General features: G+C 51.8%; 1 protein-coding gene across 1 annotated transcript in view; it reads left to right on the top strand.

Annotated features, from left to right (window-relative positions):
• The window catches only part of CAPZB (capping actin protein of muscle Z-line subunit beta), a 123665-nt gene extending 96957 nt beyond the window's left edge, over positions 1-26708 (top strand). Inside the window, exons 5-9 of the mRNA XM_039854611.1 lie at positions 9834-9975; positions 10391-10507; positions 20908-20973; positions 21682-21758; positions 26227-26708. Of these exons, the coding sequence (XP_039710545.1) occupies positions 9834-9975; positions 10391-10507; positions 20908-20973; positions 21682-21758; positions 26227-26314 (490 nt within the window). The 3' untranslated portion in view covers positions 26315-26708. The remainder of the gene's footprint in view (positions 1-9833; positions 9976-10390; positions 10508-20907; positions 20974-21681; positions 21759-26226) is intronic.
• Positions 26709-26774: the final 66 nt, after the last annotated feature.

The raw sequence follows: 26774 nt of genomic DNA, 5'->3' as shown, positions 1-26774 counted from the left end.
AAGAAATTCATCCATAAGCAATTGGCTGGATTGGAGAGGCCGAGAGTGGAAGGACCTTGACCCGGACTTCCCTTCGTCTGGCTACTTAGTCTCAACTAATTCCCTTAGCCTGGCCGAGTGAGCTCTGTAGTTTGTTACCCAGTGCCTCCCACTGCCAGAAATAGCCAGGCCAACCTACCGTCGGTCTCAAGCATTAGGGCCCCACTGGAAAGTGGGTGAGAGTGCTGGGCAGAGTAGGCACAAGGTAATGGGAGAGTTGTTCAGGTCAGGTTCTGGAGCTGGATGAAACCTGGACCATTTGGTGCTTGGCACATCTGCCCTCGCTCCCTGCCCCTTCAGATAGGGCTCGGTGGCTCACGCCGCATAAGCCTTTTTCCCTTTGCCCAGAGGTGTAGGGCCTCTTCCCAGATTTAAAGGTCTGCCGAAGGCACCGCTTGCTGTGACACAGCTAGTGTTCCAGGGACAATGGAGTAAAGACAGAAGTGCCGAGTGACTTTCAGCTTGTCGGCAGTGCAATTAGTATTTGAGTTTTCACATATATTATTTGTATCCCAGCTGTGCGTTCAGAGGGCCTCTGAGAACCTCGCCTGCTGCTTGCCACAGCCTTGGGCTTATGCGAAAGTGCTGGAAGCAGTTAGTGGGGAAACCCAAGTGCACCTCAGGTGTGTTATTTTAATCGACAGGGAAGACAGATCCACAGAAGCCCTGTCAGCTTTCTGGGGCAGTCAGCTCTGCTTCCTGCTCTCGGATTGTGAGTTTCAGCTCCCTTATGACCACTCGTCTCATGCAAAGGTGTCTGCTGCCGCTTCTGGAACCCCTAAGGAGTGGGGCTAGATAAGCCTGCATGTCCCCTCCCAGCCTGGAAGCCAGTGATGGAGCGTCCACTTCAGGTCCCCTTCATCTGGCTTCCTAAGGCTGCAGGCCAGGCTGGTTGCCTTGGCGTGCTCTGTTTTTATCTGCTAAAAGAAAGTTCAGTGGAAAACAGGAGTGTGCTGAAGACAAGTTCGTTTACAAACATGATCCCTGAGTCAGCATCAGAGACCCATTCCTGCAGAATTCTTGGGTTCCCAGAATCGTGTGGCACACGGCCACGCTTTGGGTTTTGCAGTTCTATGTGTCGGGGCGAAGGTACCTTCTGGAAGCAAGGACCAGCCCCCTCCGCTGGCCAAGCTCCTGCCAGGGACCCCGTGCTCCCAGGCTGCTTCCTGGGCTGCCACCAGAGCCCTTTTTGGGGACGCTGCTTTGTGGCAGCATCACGGATAGGTGGTCTTCCAAAGGCTCAGCCGGCAGGCCCCAGCTGCCTCATTGAGGTGGAGGATGCGCCCTCCCATAATTCCCAGTGCAGGGTGCTCAGTGGCGTGTCCCGGATTCTCAGCCACCCCATACCCCACTTCCTTCCTTCTCTGACTTTCTCCTCCCCCTTGAGGCAGCGTTGTATACAGTGGCCTGGTTGCATGTGTGTGTGTAAGTCACCTAAATTCAACCTCCCAGACTGAACCAGGGCCACATAGGGCCAGCCGTACCCCAGATCCAACCCCAGCTCCCCACTTCTCAGCTGTGTGACTTGGGCACATTCCTCTCTCTGGGTTTCAGTTTTCTTAACTGTAAAATAATGTATGCCAAGCCCCTGACCCGGAATAGGTCATCAAAAATGGTAGCTCTGGGGTGATAGTGACAGCTTTGAAATTCCAGAAGGCCTTGACCGTCCACGTTCCCATGAGGCGAGCCAGGCAAGGCCGGCAGCGTTTCCACAGGTAGTCGGGAGGGCCAGAAGATGGTGCTGTGCACAGACAGTTTGGTCAGATCCCAGAGCCAGATGGGCAGCCCCTGCAGCGGCACCTTTGTTTCCAAAGAGGCCTTCATTATTTCTCTCCAAGAAAAAAAAATAAAAGCCTTGTAAAGAGAGGCCCTAAAGTGCCACAGCCGCAGTCCAGATGTGCACGTCTAAGTGTAACTGGCATTAAAGTCGCACATGCCTAAGCCCATTGGTATGTGTGCTCAGGGGGTTGTTGCACCTGTGCGTCCTGGAAGGAATTTCCACAGAATACCTGTCCCATGTCCACGGGCAGACTCTGAGACACGTTTCACAAATTGTGATAACAGCTGGTCTCAACACACAAACACAGGCTGTCGGGTTTCAGTGGCAGAGCTGGACCGGCCAGCACAAAGCCAAGCATTGATCTTTCTCCATTTTGTGCGGAGCCAGCCGCAGCCCCTGGAGCTGTAGGTAAGGGACTGTGCTCACAGAACCAGCAGGACCTTGCTTCATGGACAGTTCAGAACACGTGAACGTTAGGAGAAGGGAGAAGGTCTGCCCTTCTTAGCCAGAGAGGAAGACCCTTATGAAAACGAACAGCCACCAGCAGTTGCATCCCTGCCGTGTGCCAGACTCCGTAGCCAGGATTTGCAGGCCACTGTTTCCTGTGCCCTTCCGTGTGCATCCTTGAGGTGGTTTGACAGATGCACCGTGAAGGGAGGCGGGAACAGCAGTGTGAGAGAAGAGCCCACAGTTCCCAGCCCCTCGGTTGTGGCTGTCACCCTGCCTTCTGCAGCTGTCTGCGGGCTTTCCAGGAGCTGCGCCCATCAGGCGTCCACATCCTCCTGTTGGACAGGAGATAGCTTAGCTTCTCAGCAGCGGCCAGTTTGGAGCCAATGGAAAAGGACTGTTGTTGGTCTACACTGCAAGGAAGGAAGCCAGATTTTAGATGCCTCCCCAAACAAATTGGAGATTTCTCTTTTTTACTTGGGGTGGAATTGAGTCGTTACCACTTGGTAGCTAGGGATCGTATTTTCTTTTTTTAGCTGGAGAAAACAAAAAGGTATTGTTTGGGGGTAGGACCTTAGCCACAGGTGGAATGGCTCTGCCTCTGGGTTTTAACCTCCCTGACCTTGCTGTAAAATTACTCATCAAGCATGGGAGTTTCTGTTTGAACGAGGGACCGTGTGACCTTGTTATTGTCGGTTGTGACCAAGTGCGTGTCGTGGTAAAGTGTCCTTCATGACCATTTATCACAGGTCTTATACTGCTGTTTAGTGAGATCTTACAAGCAGAACAAACCACATACATCACAGAAGGACATAGAGTAGGGAACGTAATCCCGTGGAGTCTTACAGCTTTGGATCTTTTAAGGGCGGACGTTCCTAGCTTGGCACAGGATAATAGAGAGATTCCACTTGTTTTAATTGCATTTAAATTTTTAGTTTGAATTCTTCGTTTGGCATTTCAGTCAAGCCCACCTCCGATATCTCCCTCAGACACCCTAGCAAGTCCCTTCTTCTCCAGTAGGAATTGAGGCTGTGGTCACTTCCCATCTTTGTACTGTCCTCCAACCTGAAACAAGTGTTCGGACGATAGCCGTCCTTCCAAGATGGCTGTCACCTTCCCCACAAAAGCATCACTCCAGGCTACCGTACTCTTTCTAGAAAGTCTTAGAATCCTGAAGTTCAGAGAGTTGGTCCACACAAAAGATATATTGAAATGGCGAAGCTCTGTTTGTGAGAATTAAAGCAGATTTGAGTGGAAAGTGATATTCTCCGGTCCAGGATAGCAAGTTCTTATAGGACATGGGAGACAATGTCACGACAACACCTAAGAAAAAAATAATTTTACTTGAGATGACTGCAAGCTCAGTATATGTCGATATGAGTGAGGCGTGCTGTCAGGAAAGCTAATTTAGTCTGCATTCCTTGATGGAGTGGCAGTCTCTACTCCAAGATGTGCTGGTCTCTACACTGGCTTATTCATAGTCAGGGGATTGATTTCTGTTGTCATATAACCAAAGGAACTTAAAATCATGTCTTGTGAGGAATAATATGACAGGAAGGCCAGAGAAAAGAAATCGGGGGGTCATGTAAGCCATCTGTAGATATTTAAAAGGACTACATGAGGAACGTGCATTAAGTTCTGGTTTTGTATGTTCCCAAAGGCAGTAGGTAGAAGTTCTCACTCAGGTCCAACAAGAACTATTTGAATTGTTCAAAGCAGAAGTGTTCGTCCTGGGAATGTAGTGAGTTCCCTGTCCCTGGAGGCATGTAAGCAGTTTTGACCCAGCTTGATTAAGCTGTTAGACATCTGCGCTGTGGTGCCCAGTCTGCCTCATACGGCCCTGATGCAGCCACCAAATCCTGGACGGTCAGAGCTGGGAGAGACCCTAGTGAGCCCCTGACCCAGCTCTTTCACTTTGCAAATGAGAAAATGGCCTCTGGCACCACACTGGTGCCAGATAAACACGTTTCTTTCCTTCTTGCTTTTATTTAATGAAGCGACTGCAAAGTAAAACCCTCACACTCCAGCATCTAGGGGGCTTCCCTTACGATGTTCCTTGACTGTCCGAGTTTGGGGGTGTCTGCCTGTACCTCTGCATTGCAGATGTCTTTGCATTCGTAGAGGTCCAAGCCTCCTGGCCAGCCTTGTGAGGGCGGCCCAGTCCTTTTGTGGCTAGAAGATCATGTCCGAGTGAACCCAAGAAAGGCCTGCTCCCAGCAGGTCTCTCCTGGCGTTAGTTCTTTTGTGGAGGGTCATGGCCTGTGTGACTCATTACCTTTTGGTGGCCTCTGTTTTAGAAGCACAAATCCGGCTATTCTCCCAGGAGGCGATTTGAAAAGGAGAACTAAAGACCAATTTCAAAGTCCATGCCGGCCCATCTTTCCTGTTGCATTTGCAGCCCAGTGTTGGCCAGGACTGGGAATTGGTGAATTCATAGCTCCAGCTCAGATTCCCGAAACAAGTTTCCATCTTAGGTCTCCTCGCATTCCTCGGCCTCAAACACGCCATAAAGCTTTTGGAGCTGAAGTATTTTCTTTTCTTCTTTCTTTTGTGAAGTAGGTCATTTTGAGTGTGAAGTATTATGTTTTCCCCTTTTTTTCTCCTTGCCCCCAGAAGTCCTGTGGTTGAAGAGTAATGGACGTAGAATCTGTACACGTGACTATGACATTTATTCAAGTGGAAGAGTGGCTTTCAGGGGGAAATGACACAGAACTCTGAGAAGAGAATTACTGACACATGAGGCTTTTAGTTTGATCCAGGTTCAGGGATCTGACTGGTGACAGAGAATAAATTCGACCAGATGCTTAATTGTAATTGGGTGTGCTGATAAATAGCCCCACCGGAGAGACTTGCCTTTTGCTCCAGGCTCATCCAGCGCACAGGTGACCCTGGTGGCCTGATCCTTTGGAGTTTATGACACCTGTATCTGCCTGTAGTAAATAACATACTATTTTTCCAATGGTGGGACTTAACAGAGCCAACCCAGGGTGGCCCCATCTCCTCAGCCCCAACTGTCGGAATTCTCTGCAGTCCATTTGCCTTAGGAAATGTTAGTGTTTACTGGGCAAGACTGTTTGTAGAACCAGTATCATTCAGTTGAAGGAGCTCTTTCTCTGGAGGACCCCAGCGCAGAGTTTTACTCCTTGTTTGTGGGTCGTTCTGTCGTCTCCCCGACTCCTGACATTCCTGGAGCTTTTGGAGGCCCCACCACTTCATGATTTAACTTTTTCCAGGGTGGCTTCTCCACAGTCTTTCCTCAAATTGTCCCTGTGTGGTCAGGCTGTAACGGATCATTTATCCTCTTTACGGCGTGTGTGCATTTCAGGCCCAAGAAAAGCCCTCGCTTTCATCTTTAAGCCTCCACATTTCAAAGATGTTCTCTGAGCTGCCCGCTTGGTCAGAGGCCACTGCAGGAAGAGAGCCTTCCCTCTTGAGCCCGAGTGAGCTGAGCCTGTCCACCTCCCTCTCTCCTTGGAGAGCTGGAGATTTTGAAATGACGGAGCGCGGGCAGGGCGGGCCTAATCGCTCCGTAGCCGGCTCTGAGCACCGGGCTGCATTTGATCGTTTATTCACACGGACGTGCAAGGCTCAAGAGCAAGTTGCTGGCGATGGTAGAGCCACCTTATTGAAATAGCATGTTAGCATTTAAACAATATTAATACTATTTGACTCATTAAATATACAAAGGCCAGTTAAAGTGCTTCCATGTGTGTGCTGTTAGTTCTGGCGGGCAACTCCTCAGATGGCTTTATGTGGTTTCAGACAACATTTTAGCACATTCTTAAAATACCCACAAAAGCCTTTATGTAAGAACTCATAAATGTGAACCACATAAAAATTATTTTTTTTCCTGTTTCATGTCATTATGATCAAAGTACAGTAGGTAAGAATAAATTTTAAAAAACTTGTTGAGGTCCTTCTTTAATTAATGCTTCACGCGCAGAGCAAAGCCATAAACCATGTAATGGGGGGCTGTCTGTATGCCCCACAGTCACCTCGTCACCGACCGGGCACGCAGCGGTCCTGACAGCGCTTGTCGGAGAGGCTGGTCTTTCTGGGAGATTCCGAAACGGCCCTTTCTGATCCCTCGGTCCTCTGCTCCCCTTTGTCTTGGAATCTCGGGTTGAGACTTGCAGCCGCTCGAGTCCCTGGAGATCCCTTTGGGTGGATGGAATGCAAGTCCGTTCCTGAATTGTTGTGTTGGGGCCATACCTGTGGAGCTGGGTTTCAGCACGTCCGTGCGCCCCACCTCGGCAGGGAACGCCCGGCTGGAAGAGGGAACAGAGTCGCAGTGAGGTCCACAGCATCACCGCTGACTCTGCTGCTGCCATTTCTTTATTAAAAGTCAAATTGACTGTAAATTAGGATACTACCCAATGGAATACTATCCCAGCTATTAAAAACAATTACGGAGATCACGTGGCTGCATGGAAAAGTGTGAAATGATTCTACGCCAAGTGAGAAAAGCCGAACTCAACACAGTGCCATTGCTGTGCTTACAGTTACATAAAAATTATGCATCTGGACAAAGACTGGATGGGAATTTGGAAAAATCAGGTTTATAGGATAAGTCGATATGTGGTGCTGTGGGCTCATTTTTAAATTTCCTTTTTTTAATAATGTTCTTGCAATAAATTTTTTAATTTGGGGGAACAGTAACCCACGTGGAGGTCAGAATCGAGGTTTGCATTTTTGCCTCCTTTGTGTCCAGTGTTTTGAAGCTTTGGGCCTGGTAAGTGTGGCCCACAGGGAAGCTGAGCAAGCCAGGGAGAAGCTGCCCGGATGGGCGCCGGGCCACGGGTGGGACGTTGGGGTGGAAACGGCTGGTTACACCTTATAAAACATTCATGCTGCTGTTTTATTTTTCTGGAAGAAAACAAATCTAATGGATAGGACTGAGGGGGATCAACTGTAGGCCACCTGGCTCTTTTGAACTGGTCACTGGGTGGTGTCGACAGGGGCTGTCAGGCCACCAGGATCTCGCCTGGTTCCCTTCCAGGGCGGCCTGATCCGTGCGTTCCTGCAGCGCACTGGGCGGTGAGCCTTCTACAGGGACACTGCTGCCCTGATTTGGGATGGCACAGAGGATTGGGGCCGCAAGCTGTGAGGGGCGGAAGCATGAAAATGCCCGCTGGGCTTCAAGCCTTCATTTCAGGATGGCCAACGGAAGGAAGGAATTACCGGGCCATCCTTTATGCCAGCACAGGAAAGCCAGGTTTTTAAAGTTGTTTTTTCCCCCTTTGATGTGAGGCTGCTCTCTCTACAGACTGAAAGGGAAAACCGAGTGGGAGAACCCAGCCATCTGTCCCCAGCAGGACGGATGTTCACAGGTCTGCTGTGGGCTTCTGCTCCCTCAGTGGTGTTGGGGTGCCTCCTAGTGAACTTGCGAGCCACCAGAATCCAGGATAACAAGGCTGGAAAGGCACCTGGACCCCTGCTGTGAACTCACCTGAGCCCTGCAAGGGTTCCAGTCTAGACGTGACGGATGCATCTCCACATGTCCCCGGAGCATTCCAGCATGGCCCATGTGTGCCCAGCTCCCTGCAGAGCTTGTCCAGAGCAAGATGGTGCCTTAGGTCCTAGACCAAAATGCTTATCTGTTCCCCTCCCCTGTTCCAGGGAGGATGTTTTTGTGTGTGTGGAAGGAGGTGGGAAGGGGGTTTGAAAAGAGATTTGGAACAAGAGAAAGGAGCTTCCTGCGTGCCCACTTCAGCCGATTTCCTGGAGGTCAGCTGTGACGGCACTGAGCTCTGGGCCCCCACAGGTTGTGTGTGTGTGTGTGTGCGCGCGCGCGCGTGTTCGCTCGTGCTTTCCCCATCACGGTGCCACTCCGCGTTGCACTTGTCTGGCGCCAGACCCCTCCGCATTCTCCATGTGACCGACATTTAGCCCTGGGGCCGGCATCGTAGCCCTGTGGGCCTGCCCTCACCCACCTCCCAGGCTTCGTACCAGCGGGGCATAGTTGTGAATTTCATTTGACAGCTTAATCACAGTGGAAGGTGCAGGGATGGAGCCGCGGGGACAGGATGCAGTGGTGACAGCAGCGGGCCCCAGTCTGCTGGAGGAATCCTAGCTGGATGGGGTGAGGGTCGGGAATTAGAGCAGGAGGATAATCGAGCCGCCTGCCCGACAGCTCACAGGCGGAAGGAAGGCTGTCGTTCATTCGTGAGGAGGGGCCGCTTCCTTGGGTTGATTGTCCCTCAGTCACACTCTGGTGTATACTGACCTTTACACAAAAACTTTTTAGTTTAAGAAAAATTAATTTTTAGTTTGAAGTAGTTTCAGATTTACAGTAAAATTAGCAAAAAAAAAAAAGTACAAGTAATTCTCATATTTCTTCACCCACATTCTCTAAATATTAACATTTCCCATGTATAATTTTATTATATACTAGTTTTATTGAGCTATAATTCAGACATGTTTACTTTTAGTACTTGTTTTTGTTCTTAAAATTAATAATCTTTAGTCTTAAAATTAATAATAATCTTTAATCAGATATCTACTTTCCTGTATTGTTTTTGTCTCTACAGTGCTAAGGACAGTTCACACATTTGGTATCTGGTGGTCCTTCCTCAATAGTTTTTGGGTGGATAAACACAGGAACGGAGGGGCAGGGCTGGGACCCACGCCCACAATCACCACAGCGTGCTGCCTGCCTGCTGTGCTCATCTGAGGTCACACTCCTAGCGGGTCCCAGAGTATGTCTGCCGCACCGTTGAGCAGAGGTTAATTGGGGTCAGAGAGGCCACAGGCTTTCTGGTAAAGAATGTGCTCGCTGCCACCAGGCAAGATTTTTCCAGTTTCCGTTGATGATCAGCCGACTCGGAAGCACTGTGTGCACATTAGCTGCTGATCCGCCTTTGCCTTCTGAGCTCCTCGGACCTGTGCTCACGGCGTCCTGACTCCATCACCACTGTTGGCTTGGGTCTCTTGGATTTGGGAGCCTAGCCTGATTTCCTTTTCCTCTTGCATTTGATCTTAATTAGGAATTTTCTCATTTTGGCCCAGGCCTGAGGAGGAAGCTCCATCCCAAGCTTAGCCCTTCATTCCTGGAGATTGGGTTGCAGCAAGCTGCTCTGGAAGACCACAGAAGCCCTGGTGTGCCCGGGCTCTGGAGAGTTCTTAGCTCCTGTACAGAATAGCTATTGCAAAAGATAGAGATATCGGACAGTCACGATGACTCAGTGGTAATGACCCCCACTGAGTGTTATACATCAGACACTTTGCTGGATCCTTCATCTGGGAGGAACCTGGAGCTTGGAGAGGTTCGATAAATTTGCCAAAGACCACAAAGCTAGAGTGTGTGGCAGAGCTCAGCTCGGATTTCATCATGAGGACTCCTAAGTCGTGTTCTTTCTTGACCCCAAGGATGCTGTACCCCACCCCTGACCAGTAGAGATTCAGGACACATGCCAAAATCAACCCTGGGACCATTGCAGGGAAGATCCTTAATCCCACATGGACACTTAGGCAATCTTTGCCCAGTGATAGCCCCTGGGACCTTGGCTGACAGTCTGTGCTTTGACAGGTTTAATGTCTAATGAGCTCGCGGGCCTGTTTCCTGCAGGTATTTTGAAGGCGGTGTCTCATCTGTCTACCTCTGGGATCTGGATCATGGCTTTGCCGGAGTGATCCTCATAAAGAAGGCTGGAGATGGATCAAAGAAAATCAAAGGCTGCTGGGATTCCATCCACGTGGTGGAAGTGCAGGTACAGCTCCCCAGCAACTTGCAGCCCAGGGCCTCCGAGAGCAGGTGCCACACCAAACAGTGTAGCCCCCTGCCCCTGCCCATCCTCTAGTAGATGCTTCTTGAAGTTGAAGGGGGGAATGCTGTGATACATACATAAACCCACCCCTGTTAATTCCTAAAAATGCCCGAAGCCATTGGCTAAAGATGAGTCAAGACTACAGTAGTCATTCATGATAAACATCCCCAAAGAACCAATGATACACGATTACAGATTCAGTCCCTTTGAAAACCAGTTGGGATTTTATAAGAAAGGTAATGTCATGGTGATGGCTAAGGAAGGGGCATGTTAGAATGACCCTGAACTCGGGGGCCAGCTCAGCTTCTCCTCAGCTCAAGGTTGCACTCAAGGCTCTCATCTCTGTCTCGTCCCCCAGGAGAAATCCAGTGGTCGCACCGCCCATTACAAGCTGACCTCCACAGTGATGCTCTGGCTGCAGACCAACAAATCCGGCTCTGGCACCATGAACCTCGGAGGCAGCCTCACGAGACAGGTAGAATTGCCGGGGCCCACAGGTGCCAACCTCAGAAGTGACAATGTGGAGATGAGCGAGCAGTTGTCCCCACATGGGTGTCCTAGGGCAGCCCCGTGCCTGACGCAATCTCCCCACAGGCCTGCGGGTGATTCCTGAGGTTCGGTCATGGGAGGTTTCTTATTTGGGTCTGGGTGTTTATATTATAAGGTTCCTGTGATGTTATGTCACAGGGCTGCCCATTCCATTTAGGTCAGCCTCCATAAAAAATGGCAACCGGATCAGAACCTGTTCTCCAGAATGGGGCCAGGATTGCCTTAGCTGGCACCTGACGAGCGTGCAGTTAAGTGGCCACCCCCTGGCACCCCCGCCCTCAACTCTTTTCCCATGAACCACTGAAGGTCTAGGGATTTCTCATTCTGTTCTTGTGCAGTAAATCTTTTTTTGTTAATGAGATTTTACATTTATCCTTCTGTTTTGTTTTTATCCACTCTGCCGTGACAGTTACATTGAGTCTCGGTTTCAGTCATCCAGGTGTTAACTGTTCCTTCTGGCTTTGTTACTTATACATTAAGATGACACTGTGTCTCATATTAATTAGCTCAAAGCCAAGTTCAGAGCCCTCTAGCATGGCTACCAGAGACTGTCTTAGACGGAGGCATCGGTCCAATAATCATCTTTCTGAGAGTGCTTTTCTTTACGGTGAACTTGTTTAGCCAGCTATAAATCCACTGTCTAAGTAGGGCTTCATATTTTCAAACAAATGCCCTTTGAGCTCTCTGTGGTTGAATGCCGCCTTCCATCTCCCAGTTGGCTTCCTGCTTTAGTAGGACCAGGTGACTTCAGGCTTAGCTGTGGTTTCTTTTTCTTCACCCTCATCAGGGCTCACCCCATGTCCGTACCTCAGATTCTTTTGTGCTGTGAGAAGCGATGCTTTGCTCATTTTCCATCTCTGTGGTCATGAGCAGCCCCATCAGGCAGGTCGCCTCTCCAAGAGCCTTTGTCTGCAACTCCAGGGCATCTGTGCCTTGCCACTCACAGCCTAGTAGTCCAGGACCAGCATCAGCTTCAGCATCACCAGAGAGCTTCTCAGAAATACAGAGATCTTGGGCCCTATCCACACCTACCAAATGGGAATCTAAATTTAACAAAGTTCTCCGGCTAGTTTATGTGCACATTAGAATTTGACAAATGTCACTCTTTTGGGTTCTGTACCCAATTTCATCATGGGGAGGGTGGTGGTCCCCATAACACCAACAATTCTTCAGACACCAGCAGGATGTCCTACAATTCAACTTAATTCTGACACTACATGAGGACAGCGTCAGATCCCACAGGTTAAGGGCGCGATTTGACAAGACTGCCCCGCAGCGGGGTCCCCCACCCCACTCACCTCCATCTCCCCCCACCCACATCTCAGACGCTAGTTGCAAATGTAGATTGTCACGTGTGCTTCTGATCGACCAGCTATAAATCAGAGGTTCCCACATATCCTTCCTTAGGTTCAATTAATTTACTAGAGCGGCTCGCAGAGTTCAGAAAACCCATTTACTCACTGGATTAATGCTTTATTACAAAGGATATTAAACGATACAAATTGACAATCAGAGGTATAGGGTGTGGTCCCAAACAAAGGAGTGTCTGTCCTCGTGGAGTTTGGGGCTGGCATGGTGGCACTTGGAAGCATTCTTGTTTCCATCCTGGAAGCTCTCTGAACCCCAGCCTCTGCGGGTTTTTATGCAGGCTTCATTACATAGCCGCGGTTGATTAACTCATTGGCCACTGGTGATTGATTTAACCTCTAGCTCTTCTCCACTCCCTAGAACTCTATTCATTGTTGGTTCCCCTGACAACCAGCCCCCATTCTTAGATGTTTTCCAAAAGTCACCTCATTGACATAAACCCAGTTGGTGGAGAGGGGCTTGTTATGAATAACAAGACATCCGTTTCACCCTTTATGGCTCCGAAGCTTTTGGGTTATTGTTTGTTTTTTTGGTTTTTTTTTTCCAGGAACTGAGGACAAGAGATCAAATATTATAACAAAAGATGCTCCCATTGCTCTTACTGCTCAGGAAATTTCAGTGGTTTTAGGGGCCTGTGAGCCAGGACTGTGGATGAAAACCAAATGTGTAAGAAATATATTTAGGTCCTCTGAATGACCAAATATATATTTCTTGTAAATCACAATATCACAGCTACTCTGTACCTTCCTCTTGCTTGTCTTTTGCTTAGGTGTCATTAGCAACCCATCTCCAAGATGTCCCTTCCAGGTGGAGGTGTGTCTGAGTCAAACTGGGAGCTTGGACTGGAAGGTGCTGCCTTCCAGAGCAAACTTGTCATATCTTCTACTTCAGATGCTGCTTTAGGCATCTAAGCAGGTTTAGGGCTCTTGTTTAAGGACCTTTGCCAGCCCCCTCCCAGGGGCAGGCCTTGTGCCAGTGCAGGGCTGCAGGGTGCTTTGCGTAAAGGGAAGAGAGTGCAGACTCAGTGGCACTTGGCCCAGAGAAGTCAATGTTGGCAGAAACACAGCACCCTGGAGAACCTCCTCGGAGGGAGCCACCTTCCGTCTTTGTGAAGGATTCCTTTTAACATCAAAAATTGATTTCAATAAGATTATATTTTTACTAGCCATTGATAGAAGAAGTATATGCCAGGAAGGATAAATTTAGTAACACTTAAGTGAATTTGTATTCTAGTCACAATAGCATCTTCATGCATTTGAAAAATTGTGGTGCGGGGCCAATGTGTTGCCAGCCAGCACGCCTCGGATGTGTATCTGAGCCTTCTTGCAAAACCTCCATTGCCTCTGCTGTGTCACAGGCCTGCAGCCACAGGGATCTTGGGCGCCCCCTGCTCTGGCCTCTGGGCAGGGCTGTCTCCATCCCTCCCAGAACCAAGGCTCAGGCTCCCTGGGGCAGAGCCCATCCTTTTGCATGGAAATGGGCCCTTGTCTTCCAGGAACCGTTGACCAGGGAGAGGGCTGCTGAACACCCCCACAGCCAGCTCTACCCGCCCTGCAGCCAGCTCTACCATAGCCGGCCTCCCCCACACCCTGCCACCTGGGCAATGGTGGAAAATCCTAAATTTGTATCCGGAGACTGTTTCCTGCATCACTTACCGCTCTGAACTGTTTATAATTCCACCCGGTTTACAGTGACCTGGACAAATATTTAATCCTCAGCCTTCCTAATAGTTTAAATCAGAGCTGTCAGCCCATGGCCCGGGTCCGGTTCCGGCTTGCCATAAGCAGCGCCTCCTGCCAAGCCAAACAGGCCTGATGAGTGGCTGTCCTCAGCACACCAGGCCCGGGCCACGGGCCTTGTTTGGATTGCCTTGTGCTCTTGGGCTTTAATGAGGAAATTCATGCTTCTGTCATCATCCTAACGGCCGGTCACATAACTCATCCGAGGTGCATTAAAGCTGGGGCAGGTTTCCAACGTAAGTAACTGTAACAGGAGGGGCAGGGACGTAGTGAGGGAGACAGGTCTAAGTTAATGATGCGCAGCTTCTGAGCAAACGGGAAATGAGGGCTGTGGGTTTAGCTGTGTGTCCCAGATGAGCCTTGGAGAGACGTCTGTGGTTGCTTTGAATGGGAGATGAAGGGGTTCCAGAAAAGTTGAGCAAATCAGTGCTAAAGAGTGAACATGCGTGCATGGGCTGTCTCTTTTGAACAGATTGTAAGCAAGATAGTTCTTCCCATTTAACAGATGAGGAAACTGAGGTTCAAGCTATTGTCATTTGCTCATGGTGATTTATCTAATCAGAGGCAGAGCCAGGATTTGAACCCAGATTTGTCTACCTTTAAAAAAAAAAAAACCCCTATTTCCTACCACACTGTCTTTTGGTCTTAGCCTGTCCCCTGTGCCTGGCATTCAATAGATGCTAAGTAAACATTTGCACAGAAGTACATTGAGCAGTCAGGTCAGCATAAACAGCACAGTACCCAGTGTGCACACAGTGACAATCTGTTGGCAGCTCCTTCTCCAGTGACCAGTGTGGACAGCTGTAGTGGTCCCAGAAACAGGCACCACAAGTGAGGCCAGAGCTGTGGAGCCCCGTGGATGGGTCAGACCCCCTGGGAGTGCGCTCAGCATCACCCTTTGGGTGCCTCCTCCGTTGTGTTCTCCTGTAGGAAGGGAGCAGACCACGTGAGATGACACAGTCACCTCCAGAGGTAGTAGGAGGGTTTCAAGATTTTTAGGTAGTGGACTGATCTGATCACATTTATTTTTAAAACAAATGGTTCTGCCAGTGACACAAAGGGTGGATTGACAGAAGGAGGCTGTTAGAGTCATCCAGGACAGAGGTGAGTAGGGCCTGGATGGGGGCAGCCCCAAGAGGGCTGGAGGGGCTAAGCTGTGGTCAGTGAAGGAGCTGGTGTCAGCCTCAAGGCAAGAATTAATAAGGGCACAGGCAAGAGGAGTGGAGGAGGGACAGGATAGGAGACATTTTGGAATAGAGCAGTCAAAGCTTGGGGTGCTCCCTAGGTTGTGAGCAATGGGGGCCTGAGGAGTCTTCCTCACTTGAGTCCCTCCATTAAGCCATACTTGCAGTGACCTAGGCCTTGGCTCCTCTGGAAACTAGGCCTCATCGCGGTCACACACTTACTCTCGCTGCACGTGAGTCAGGGAGGAAGGCGCTGTCTCACCGGGCCCATGGTGCCAGGCCATCCTGGCCAGCGATCAGGAGTACACCTCAGCAGGGGCTAGCGGGCCAGCACCCAGTTCTCCCAGCTCCATGTCCAGCGCACATAGGCCGGGCAGCCTGTCGAATCACACGCCCCATCACCACCACCCCTGAGACATCCTGAATTACCCTTCTCTGGGCATGGCCCCCACACCCAATCTTACTGGGGGCTATGGCTTGGGCTTGATGGGGGCGCTCTCCTCAGGCTCCCACCCCCTCCTCTCTCAATTTGGGTGGGCTGTGGGCGTGCAGGTGACTGGGTAGGAGCCCTGCTGGCACAGGCTTTCTTTAAATTAGTGGTAAATGTAACAGTAGCTTACTGCTTTCACACCTGGTCGTGACACACCCCAGAGAGAGGGCTCAGACCCAGTATCCCCCAGGCAGCACTCCCTCAGTGCCCTCACCCATCTCCTCTACTTTGGCTTTTCCTTCTGCCACCCCCACCAAAAGATGTCCCTTGGGGATGTCGGCTGGAGAGCAAAGCAGATAAAGTGTTTCGGCAGATAACTGCAGCTGTGGGAGGAAGGGCGAGCAGCGGTCTTTGGGGAAGCCATCACAGCCAGATGGTGCCACCCTCCCAGGAGAGGAAGGTGGAAGGTGCCCTCTGGCGGACTGCCACCGGGCCCCACCGGAAGCCTGTGGAGCAAGCCAAGTACCAACCTGCCGAAAAGGAAGTTGCATTGAGAGGTCACTCGTGTGTGGCAGCCGGAGACGTGGGAAAGAGGCAAGACCATAAATCTCTGGAAGGAGATGCAAGGTTTCCAAACCGGGGACAGGCCGTGCAGATGTTCGTTTGATTTTTTTTCTTTTTTTCGGATCCTAAATATTTAGAAGCGAAGGTGGAATGTTTTGCCAAGTAGGGAGATTAGGCCGGTGATATGCAAGCCGAGCTCTCTCCCCACTCAGTGGTAGGCGCCCCATGATGTATCTTCAAGCACAAAACTCCAGCCAAGGCACCTGTCCAAGTGTCACCGCAGGGAAGCCTTCTTTGCCTCGCATTTGGTGATTGGGCCATGTAGTAGGGTTTTAGCAGGTGGAGGGGAGCAGAGGGAGGCCGGGCCAGGCGGTGTGTTCTTTCTCACTGGGGGCGTGGGGGGCGGGGCGCGCACAGCTATAGCTACAGCCGTGTTCCTTGTGTTCTGAGAGGTCGCCTGGGTTCAGGGTGGAGATCCTGCAGCAGTGCGTCTTCTCGAGTGGTGTGGTTTGGGTCGGATGACCTGGGGTGGAGTGACCCAGTGCCTGGCTGAGAAGGAAAGCTGCTGTGAGACTGCCTCCCCGCGGCCGTCTCATCACAAAGGTCAGGCAGGAGAAGAAGGGACCACAGATCCGAGGGGTTTGGGGTTTTGGGGGTGGGGCGGATGAGATAGGGATGGACACTGCTTACAATTTCCGAGCCTTGGATTGTGGTTTGTCTTTGATTTTTCTGGTAACGAAGGTGGATGAAGTTAAACAAAGAGATCTCATGGTGGAAACAGATTTAGGGATCATCCAGACCTTGGTTCAGATCCTAGCCTCGTCCCTTTCCAGCTGTGTGACCTGGACAGACCACTTTCCGTCCCTGAAACTCAGCATTTTCACCGTAGAGCTAATAATGCCTATTTGGAAAGATTGTCGTAGAGTAGAAATACAGAACCATTTTGACACGTAGTTTATGCTCAATAACTAATAGCTATTACTGCTACTACCCCATATCTTATAAACAGAGATTTTTTCATCTTCTAGAATATATATAGTTTTAGGCTCAATTCAAATTGTCCGAAACTGCGCAAGCCAAACCTTCCTTGAGAGGCTGTCTGACCACTGTCTTCTGGCTTGACAGCACATTAAGACTTGGCCTCTGGCCCGGCTCCTAGCCGAGCACAGCCTAGCAACCAGGAAGACGTGGCTGGCTCCTGCCCGAGAGCCAGGTCCGGAAGAGGCCTGGGAATGCAGCTGCCGTTCTGCCAGGCATCGTTCTGGGCGCTGTGCGGATATTAGCTCATTTAGTGTGAGGTAGGGGAAGGGAATTCAAGGCTTAGACAGGCCAAGGCCCTTACCCCTGGGCTGCAGAGTGGGAGTGGCTTCCTTCACGGCCCCACCCTCCGGGTTGTACTCCCTAGACGATGCTGTGTGGCAGTGGGAGGTGCTGTACACCCCTTCTGAGGAAACGAGCCTGCTTTCCAAATCCTTGCCTGTGTCCTTCTCACATCCCTGTACTTGATAGGGACAAGTGGGCCAGTCAGACTTTAGACTCGGTTGGAACCACTTTGCGGAACATCTGTGTGGCCACAGCACATAAAAATGTTTTCCCCTGGCAGCCACTCTCATAAGGATGTAATAATATATGCATTGCAAAAGTAGTTCTATTTTTGGTGGGTCAGCATTGCCAGCAGGCTGACCTTGACCAGGTGTGTGTGGAGGGAGTCGGCAGGGCTGTGAGCGGGGAGCTGACTTGTCCGTGTGTGCCAAGGCCTCTGCCCCAGCACCCCGCCCACCTTCTTCCTTGCCTCCCCTGGTCCCTGCTGGGCCTGTTCATTGGGTTCAGATTCCCTGCCACAAGCTTAGGGGGCCCCTTGTGTCCTCCTGGGGCGTTAGTCTGCTGGAGACCAAGTCTCTCGCTTTCCCCTCCCTCCACCCCTTCCCGCCTCTTCCCTTTGAGCATCCAGTGGCTTTTCCAGTGGCTTTTCCAGTGGCTTCAGCCTTTCCTCTCCAAGGGGTTGGATTGGTCATGTGAGTATGTGCCCTGATGACCCAGAGCCCTTGTCAACAGTCCTGGCCTCACTTTGGGCTCTTGGTGCTCGTTTAAAATGAGGCCCTCAGTGAGCTCCACTTGTCCAAGCACAGGGTTTCGCTAAAGCCAGATGAGGTTCCAGCAAACACCGAGGCTCTGCCCCGGGTGGCTGGTTTATTAGGCCTGAACTGGCAGGGAATAGCTATACTTTTAAGTTCATGGGCACTCTCACTTCTCCTGTTTTGCGGGGACCCTAGGAGTTTCTGTGAAGATTAGGACTCCCCAGGATCACTGGCCTGGGACCACTCGGCCTGGTTAGGGGACAGAGAGGCCGAGCATTATAGCATCTCTCTTCCTCTTTTCCATTTGACCCGTTCTCAGCAAAACAGTCTTGCTGGGACCAGACTTCTTTGTTCTGCAAAGGTTTGTCTCTTAACTATAGAAGAGACTTGCGAGGCCATAGGTTTCAGACTGTCACTCTACCCCTCTTGTAGCATCTTTGACAAGTGGCACCCCATTTCTCCTCAGACACCTCCACCGACCTGGGGCTCATTGCTCTGTCAGCAGATGCCTGTTACAGACAGCTCTATCATCTTGCGATGTTCCCTCACTGCCCTTGGCAGTGACATGAATTGGGTCTGCTCTCCCTGCTGGGATCTCCCGAGTCCTCCCACCCCCCAGCCTGAAGTATCCATGGTTCTTTCCCATTTCTTGGGGTCACAGTGTTCAGACCTTTTAAGCAGGTGAACTCTAGCTTGTACATGGCTCTCTTAAAATCCAGCGTCCCAGACTGAATCCAGCCCTACAGATGTGGCCAGGACAGAACAGAGGGACCATTGCCTTCCCAAGTGAGTCATGGAACCTTTCAGCTATAGGTTCTGCTCTGGCCACGAGTAATAGTTTGTTTATGTCCCTGAAGTTGCATGAAAGCTGTCGTGGTATCCATATCGCAGTCTTGTCAGGACTGAAATCATCTAAAAATTGCAAGTCTCTTCACAGGACTCATCCCCCATTTTGTAGTCAGTGAGATTAACGTTTGAGTCGAAGTATCTAGTTTACATTTGCCCAGGCGTATGTGATCAGCTTTCTGGGGCAGGAAGGCAGAGGCATTGGAGTCCAACAGTACTGGGATCTGGGCAGATCTTGACACCTTTAAGCTTCAGTATCCTTCAGTTTAAAGTAGGTTTTTGTGAAGGCTAAATGGGCTTAGCTGACTGCCACGTGGGACGCACTCCGTGCTTGGTAGCTGCCGTGTTCAGTGGCTGACCCACGCATGTTTCTGCGTTCCGTAGTGATTCTTTTGATCATCTCGACCCTTGATGCTGTTGGTAGAGCAAACAGGTTGGCCCCCGGGCCAGGTAGAGTATCCTGCAGGATGCCGCGGAGGCTCCATCTGAGTGGCCATCGTCCAGCCCCACACCTTAGCCACAGCCACAGAATAGTCGATGGGAACCTGCCTAAGTGCTGTGATCTTGTTAGAGAAGCTCTCTGTGCTTCCAGCCCAGCATCCCCACCAAAACAGGAAGTCAGAGACTCCCAGGGCAGAACTTATTCATAGCGAGCCCATGCTGGCTCCTGCAGATAGCAGATTTTAAAATGTGCCAACAGATGATTTTTAACGGTCCCATCAAAAATTGTCTGGATCAGTGTCAAACTAGTGTTTAACTCCCAACTCTAATCTAACTTCTTTGATGAAAGCAGGGTCGGCCTCTGTCTTCTGGTGTTCTGGCACCTCTGAAGTGTGTTGTAATTTTTTAAGGATCGCAATATCACAGAATCAGATTTGTCTGACCCTGGAAGAAAAGTAAAAATAGGCGAGAAGCAGCAGAGACATCTAACACACACCGACCACACACACCGCCGCCCACCCCGAGCATCTGCCCTGTCCTTCAGTTCTGACGATAGTTAGCCTCCCTGCCTTTTCTTTGCTTTTTTTTACCAGTCCGAATTTCTTTGGAGCTCTAGCCTTCCTGGCACTGTTCCTATGTTTTCATCCCATCCCGATTACCTGTTTTAACCTCTCTGTTTTATTCCAACAGCAGAGGTAGTGATACCTGTTTTTATTTTCAATTTAGTAACAGTGAGTATTTATGTGCTTACCAGTTTGCTAGGCACCCTGTGAGGTATAAAAACCAGTAAGTCTCTCCTTAAGGAATTTAGAATCTTGCAAAGGAAATAAGCCTTAAACAGAGAGAGAAAGTGAGGAGACCTCAGTCGGTAGCGCTCACGTCGGGACCCTCCACTCCCTCTTCCCTCGCCGTCTCCCTTCCTTTTAGAAGCAGGTTTGATTATTTATTGGGCCAAAACTGACTCTGCCTGAGACTTGAATTGCTGGGTTCCACCTCCCCCAAAACCCCACTCCATGGTGTCCCTAGGATTCATATACTCTGTCACTCGGCCACCCCACAGCCTCACAGAGCAGAAAGAATGCAGGCTCTGGAATAAGAAAGGGTTTGATGCAGGTTCTGCCCTTACTGCCTGTGTGATCTTGGGCAAATCAGTTCATCCCTCTGAGCCTCCTGTTGCCCAGGGTTGTCGGTCCCTCCCTGCATGGCTGCCATTACAGGAAGTCAAGACACAGCAGCATCATGGCGCATTGGACACCCTATGTGGTACAAGCAGCCTGTGTCTGTGTGCAGCGGTAACAAGACAGACCGAGCACATTTTCTCGGGTTGGCCCTGGATGAGTCAGTGCCTGACAAGGGTGTCACCTTTGCCCTCCTTGCTGTGGGCTTGGTGGGGTGTCTGGTGCACCAAGGGCAGCAGCACAAGACTCTCCCCAGAGATAGGGATGCTAGGCTTCTGCTGGCCGGGCTGTTTATGACCTGAAACTTAAGTCATTTTGTGCTTAGGTCCCCCTACTGGGAAAGTGGCCTTGCACCTCCTGCAGCTGGCTCCAGAGCTGCCCTCAGGAATAACAGGTTCTTTGCAAACTGTAGAGGGGCCATGCTGTCAGCAGAGGCGGCCATTCTCAGGGAGCACCTGGCTCTCTCTGACTTGGAGGATTGTTTTTGTTTTTTTGCAGATGGAGAAAGATGAAACTGTGAGTGACTGCTCCCCACATATAGCCAATATCGGGCGCCTGGTAGAGGTGAGTGGGCCTTCTGGGCTCTGGTTCACTCCTGCGGCTGTGGTTTGCGTGCCCTTAAAGCCTGTTGGCGAGTTTCCTGTCCTCCCTTCTTTCTTCTAACTCTGTAGCAGCCAGTGGCAGATTTCTCCTGTTTTTCCCTGGCCTCGTGTTTTCCGAACCCTCTAATCTGGCTTTGAGCAGGTTTCAGCTCTAACTGCACTCCCTCTACCACCTCCCAAACGCGTGTTCCCAGAAGGCTCTGCTCAGGAAGCCCTAAGTCTCCCCCAGTCCACTGGGTGCAAGTGGAGACCTGAGCTTGCAAATGACACAGGTCCCTGGACCGCCAGTGGGCTCTGCGGCAACTTCGGTTGCTGCTTCTCCCCTTCACACTGCTCAGAAGGAGGAGAGGTACTCTCCAGTGTCAGACATGTTCACAAAACCGGTGGAAGGCTGAGGTGATGTGGTTTAGACCAGCTCCTAGTAATGGTCAGCCTTGGCCGCCAGTACCTGGGTATTGGCTTCCTGTGTGCCTGTGGACGGGAAAGCAAGCAGAGCGCAAATCATAGGTGGGGTCTTGGCCTCCAGGGCCTCGCTCACCCGGCTTTGGCGCAGTCACGTGCCTCCTCCCTGTGGTCACAGCGGGGACTGCAGGGGTGAGCTGGTGGGAGGGTGGTGGGCCTCAGGACTCCCGACTATTTGCCATCTTGTCTGACTGACCTCCCTTCCCAGGACATGGAAAACAAAATCAGAAGTACGCTGAATGAGATCTACTTCGGAAAAACAAAGGACATCGTCAATGGGCTGAGGTAATGCACCCAAAGTGCAAGCTTTGGGAACCCAAAGGGCGCGGGTTTAAATCGTAGGTCTCTTGGTAGGTCTCTTGCTTCAAAACCGTCGTCTTGGGCCTCAGTGTTTTCATTTGTAAACTGGAGCTAAAGTACCCACTTTATAGGATTGTTATGCAGATTTTGAAAGGTAAAGCACCTTGTACATGGTTTGCACTCTTGATAGATGTTGGTGTCAACCTCCACGATTTTTGTCATCTGGAGGATGTTACCTTAACAGCCATCGAAGCCCTTGTCCCTAAAGTCAGCTGCCTATTGGCCCCCAGGGGTCAGTCCCATCTAAAAAACCTGCCCAGCTCCTTTGGCTGTGAGATCTGAGGGGACCTCCAAACAGACCCTAAGACACGTGAGGGAGTGCAGACCGCCAGGCTGCCTGGCTGCCTCTGGTCGGCTGGGCGTCAGGGCAGAGTGTGTTCTACAGAAAGAGCCCCTTCACTCTGCTGTTTCCTGGAGGGGGCCCCAGCCCTCGCTACTCTGATGTCCTCTGCCAGGGCTCTGTTGGCCGTGGCCAGGGTCCTGAGCTGCCCCTCTCGCTCACCCCAGGCCCTCAGTTCTGAGGCTGAGACAGGCTCTCCAGGTCCCCAAGGTCTGCGATGGTAGAGCAGGATGCCAGGATCTTATACACACTCTGCCACCCTGAACTGTGTGACCGTGGACGAGTCACTCATCTCAGAGGCCGTGTCGGGTCAGGGAGGCAGGGCCGCTGCAGGCATCAGATGAGATAGAGTCTGTGGTCTGCAGCCTGACACGCCATGTGAGCCCACGGGCGCAGGCTCCCCGTTGGCTTCCAGCCCTCCGGTCCCCCATTCCGGGTACAAGTCTCTCTCTTCGGGACAGAAGGGAAGCTGCCCTAGCTTATGACTCTTTCAATCACAGATTTGTAGTCTCTTCATACAGTTTGAAATAGAATTCCTCTTTGGACTCTCACCTTCCCTGTCCCCACCCTGCCTCTGGGGGTCTTGGTCTGGCTCCTGGCGGGTTTACTCTCCCCCTCAGGCAACATCGCTGTACTCTGGCTGTCGAGCCTATGGCCTCCTAAGTCATCTGTGCCCAGAGCTTCCTGCCCTGGGGCCGCTGCCCCATCCGTAGCAAACACACCCTCCCAACCCGGGCATTGGCCCAGAAAACAGGGACGCAGAGCCCGTGGCGGGTGGTTGTGAGCCCCTGGACACCGCGACCACTGCCAGCGCAGAGCTCAGTGCTGCAGCCTCCGCACTGCGGCCCAGAGTGGCCACGGCCTAGACGACGGTCGCCTTCTGCCCTGCGTGTTCCCCGGTGTGTCCTCCCAGCTGTCCCCCGCCCTCGCGCTCCGAGCCTGGGGTTGTCCTCTCCCCTCCATCCGCGCTCATCTCTGACGCTCTCTGTAGATCTGTTGACGTTATCCCTGACAACCCCAAGTTTCAGCAGTTGCAGAGGGAGCTTTCCCAAGTGCTGACCCAGCGCCAGATCCACATCCAGCCTGATAATTAGGCGGATCCAGGTACCCCGCCCGAGAGGCGTGAGCACCCTCCCCACTAAACAGGACTCACCAACCTGCCGAGACCCCGCCGGTCCGGCTGATGCCGCGTGGCCACTTAAACCACCACTAACCCCCGTGTCCGCTCACCGCCGTGAGCTGCCACATTAACGTGTAGACTCAGCCCCACGTAACAGGGACCCGTGCCGCGTGCGTGATGTGTGTGTGTGTTGCACTCTGGGCGGGGTTGGGTGTGGGGCAGATGGGTGGCTTTGGCTTTGGCTCCTGTAGAAGTCCAGTCGGGGGACCAGCTTTGCCTCCAGCAGAAGCTGCCTGTCTGCGCTGCTCTGATGGCCGCAGGGCCAGGGTCTGCGTCGTCTCCCGCTCGCTCACAAGCTTCGGAACAGCCTCCCAGAATCTCTGTGTGCAGCGGGTCCTCCCCAACTTTTCCACCAAGGATTCTAGAAGCTAAATTAGCCCCTTCTCGTGGGATGTTGGCTCTTTGGGGCTGGCTGACTTGAAAGGGGTATATCGCCACGTCCGAGGATGGAACACAGGGTAGGGGCTGCTGCAGTCCCCCAGGCCGGCCCGAGGCACCCAGACCGGCTGCTGCTGGAGCTGCCCAGACCAGCATAACCTCCCGCCCCTAACGAGCTGCAGCTGTCTTAAACGCCTTACACTGACGGAAAGGAAAACAGTCTTGCTTGTTGATAATGGCCGAGAACCATGAGTTGAGCTTGTGACAGATATGAAAACAGTCAGCATCTCCAGAGAGGAGGAGGGGTACTGGTTTGCACATGAGGCATTTGGAAACCCGGCCAGGCAGGGCGCAGAGCCAGGGCTTCGAGGCTTACCCCCGGGCCCAGGGACTGGACACCAGGGGTCCAACCCAGAAGAGGCTCGGGATGGGGGGGGCGGCGTTTATGGAGCCAGGCACAGCCACTCTTCTGCGTTCATGGGACTTGAGCAGGTCGGTCTGAGCTGTGTGCACCAACTTCAGGCCGAAGGCACTTGTCAGCCTCCTGCCTCATGCTGGGACCACCACGTATGCACCCTCCGGTGTTGAGGATGCACCCCTTTTTTTTGAGGTGTTCGATGCTAGTGCCATTTTCACCCCCGCCTCTCAGCTTTTAGAGTGCATGTAGAGTCTTCTGGATCCCTGGCCTTGGCCAGCCCTGTGGCTACCTGCTGGAGGCTTTCTTGGTAGTGGTGGGCAGCCTGGCACCCTGTCTGTCCAGGACACGCTATCCTTCCCACAGTGAGTTAGTGCTCCCTCCAGACACTGGCTCGAGGTTGCTTGGCAGTGACCTCCCCAAGCTCTGTCCCCTGAGTAAGTGCCCTGCTTCCTGAACCTCCAGCCATTCCGAGCCTAACCTCTCTTAGCTGATCTAACTCTAGTTCTAACTCTGGAACTTGCTCCTTTGCGGGGGGTCGGGATCTGGTTTGCTTGGCTTCCCCCCAAAGAGCCAGCATCACCACAGGCCAGGAACCCTGCCAGCTGCCGCTTCGCCTGCGCATCCTCTCGCCGGTCACGTTAACCTCCCATTGGGAGATTTTCCGGAATCCCATGGCAGACCAGCTGAGATTTGGAGCCCGAGGGCCACCATGGCTGGGTCCAACCCTCCCTTTGGACTGCCACAGAGCCGGGGGTGATCCAGGGCCAATATTCAGGAATGTGTATATCAGCAACAGCAGCTACAAATGTTGTCATTTCTCATGGGCATTTCCCCAGATGTATATGGATTCTTTCAAAATCTTGTCTATTCCATTCTACTCTCTCCCCTTTCTGAGGATACTGCCTGCGATTTTTCCAGGTTTCAGTAGCCAGAATTCACCTTGGGATGTTGTCGTTTCTCCCGGGTCCTGCTTCATCTCACTTCACCCATTTTCGGCATTCGGGGTTATTTTTTGATGCCTCCTTCCCATTCTTTTTCAGCGGTATCACACTTGAGGTTCCCGTGGGGCCTGCCGTCCACAGCATCCCTGAGAGGCAGGCTCCTGCCCTTTCTTTCCAGTGCTGCGAAACTATGGAAAGTTTAAAGATAGTTCAGGAACTTCTTGGTTAACCAACACTTTGGGTAAATTTGACAAAAGTAGGCTTTCGAGTCGTTGCCAGGGGCATTTCTCTGAGCCTCAGTTTCCTCATCTATAAATTGAGAATGGCACTAAGATTCCTCCAGGATGCCTGTGAGCGTTAAGTGAGAAATGTGTGTGAAAAGTGCCGTGTAAATTGTACAACCTCTACGAAGCTCCGTCGTTAGCTTTGTGGACGAGTGTTAGCATCCCCACGGATACACGACTTGACAGCAGGGACCCAGGGCCACTAACCTCAGTCCCGGGCTGAGGGGTTTTCTTGGCCGGGTTAACAGCTGATGGTGCCTTACAGCAGAAGCCTAAAAGTACTTGTCCTTCACGTGCTGCCCTGGCTGTGAACCGGTGTGCTCGGATGTCCAGGCGCGCTGGTTCTTAAACACTCGCTGAGTGGGGCGCCATCCACCTGCGCTGGTGCTGGGCAGGGGCTTAGTCGGGGGCGAAGCTTTATAGTGAGGGCCTCGTGACCCAGAGCCCCTGACCTCAGTCTGCAGCTGCTCTGAAACACTGAGGGTCTTTGGCCCATTGGGACCTGTACCCAGAGGAGTGGGTTAGGGTTCTGGCGGCTTCAGCCAAGTCACCCCCAGCCTGGCGCAGAGATGAGGATTTGTCCAGGCGGGCTGTGCGCCTCCCCAGTAGTGCCCGGGGAGGTGCCGAGGGTGTGGGCGTCAGGCTCTGTGCCCCCTCCGCGCCTGTCCGGCACTGCTCATGCTTCTGGAGAGGGTCAGTGCTGCCCACCTGTGACCCAGACCCTCGCCCCAGGAGGTGGCGCTCACGAGCAGCGTGTCAGAGCCAGGCACCAGCGCAGCGGGCCCCCGGCCCCTCAGAGCCACACTTCTTCCCGTTCAGCCTAGTGCTAACAGTTCTTTTCCTCCCTGGCAGGTCTGTGCAGACTTTTGCAGACAAATCAAAACAAGAAGCTCTTAAGAATGACCTGGTGGAGGCTTTGAAGAGAAAGCAGCAGTGTTAAACCTCCTGCTTCACGCTAACCGGACATGCCACGCACTCATTAGATCCCTTTCTTAGAAAACTCGTTTCTGCTCCCGTCCCTGTCCCTCCCCTCCCTGACGGGTCACACAGACAACTTGCTTCATCGACTTGCACAGCGCCATCTCTCCCTGAGAATAAAGCCGCTAAACACCCTTCTCCGTCTCCAAGGCCTGCTTCCCACCACGTTTTGCTATCAAAACTCAATGTTTCCATAGAGACCATGTGTGTTTTGTTTGCTCCAGCCCCCTGGGTCCCCTACCACCACCCATTTATAGGCATAAAATACACTGTCTGTCTGCCTTGCCTCCCTTCCCCTCCCACCTTTTTGTTACATTGGTGTAAAAAATGTAAAACAAAAAAATTTTATGAAATAACTGGTGTGTGAAAGATAGAAAACTGGAAATCAGATTCCACGTGTGTTTGGGAGTTGCTTGGGGTTG

This window comes from Pteropus medius, unplaced genomic scaffold (assembly GCF_902729225.1).
Source record: "Pteropus medius unplaced genomic scaffold, Ma_sr-lr_union100, whole genome shotgun sequence".
NCBI classification, from domain to species: Eukaryota; Metazoa; Chordata; class Mammalia; order Chiroptera; family Pteropodidae; genus Pteropus; species Pteropus medius.
The sequence above is the reverse complement of the archived record's forward strand: the minus strand, read 5'-3'. Positions and strand labels throughout refer to the sequence as shown.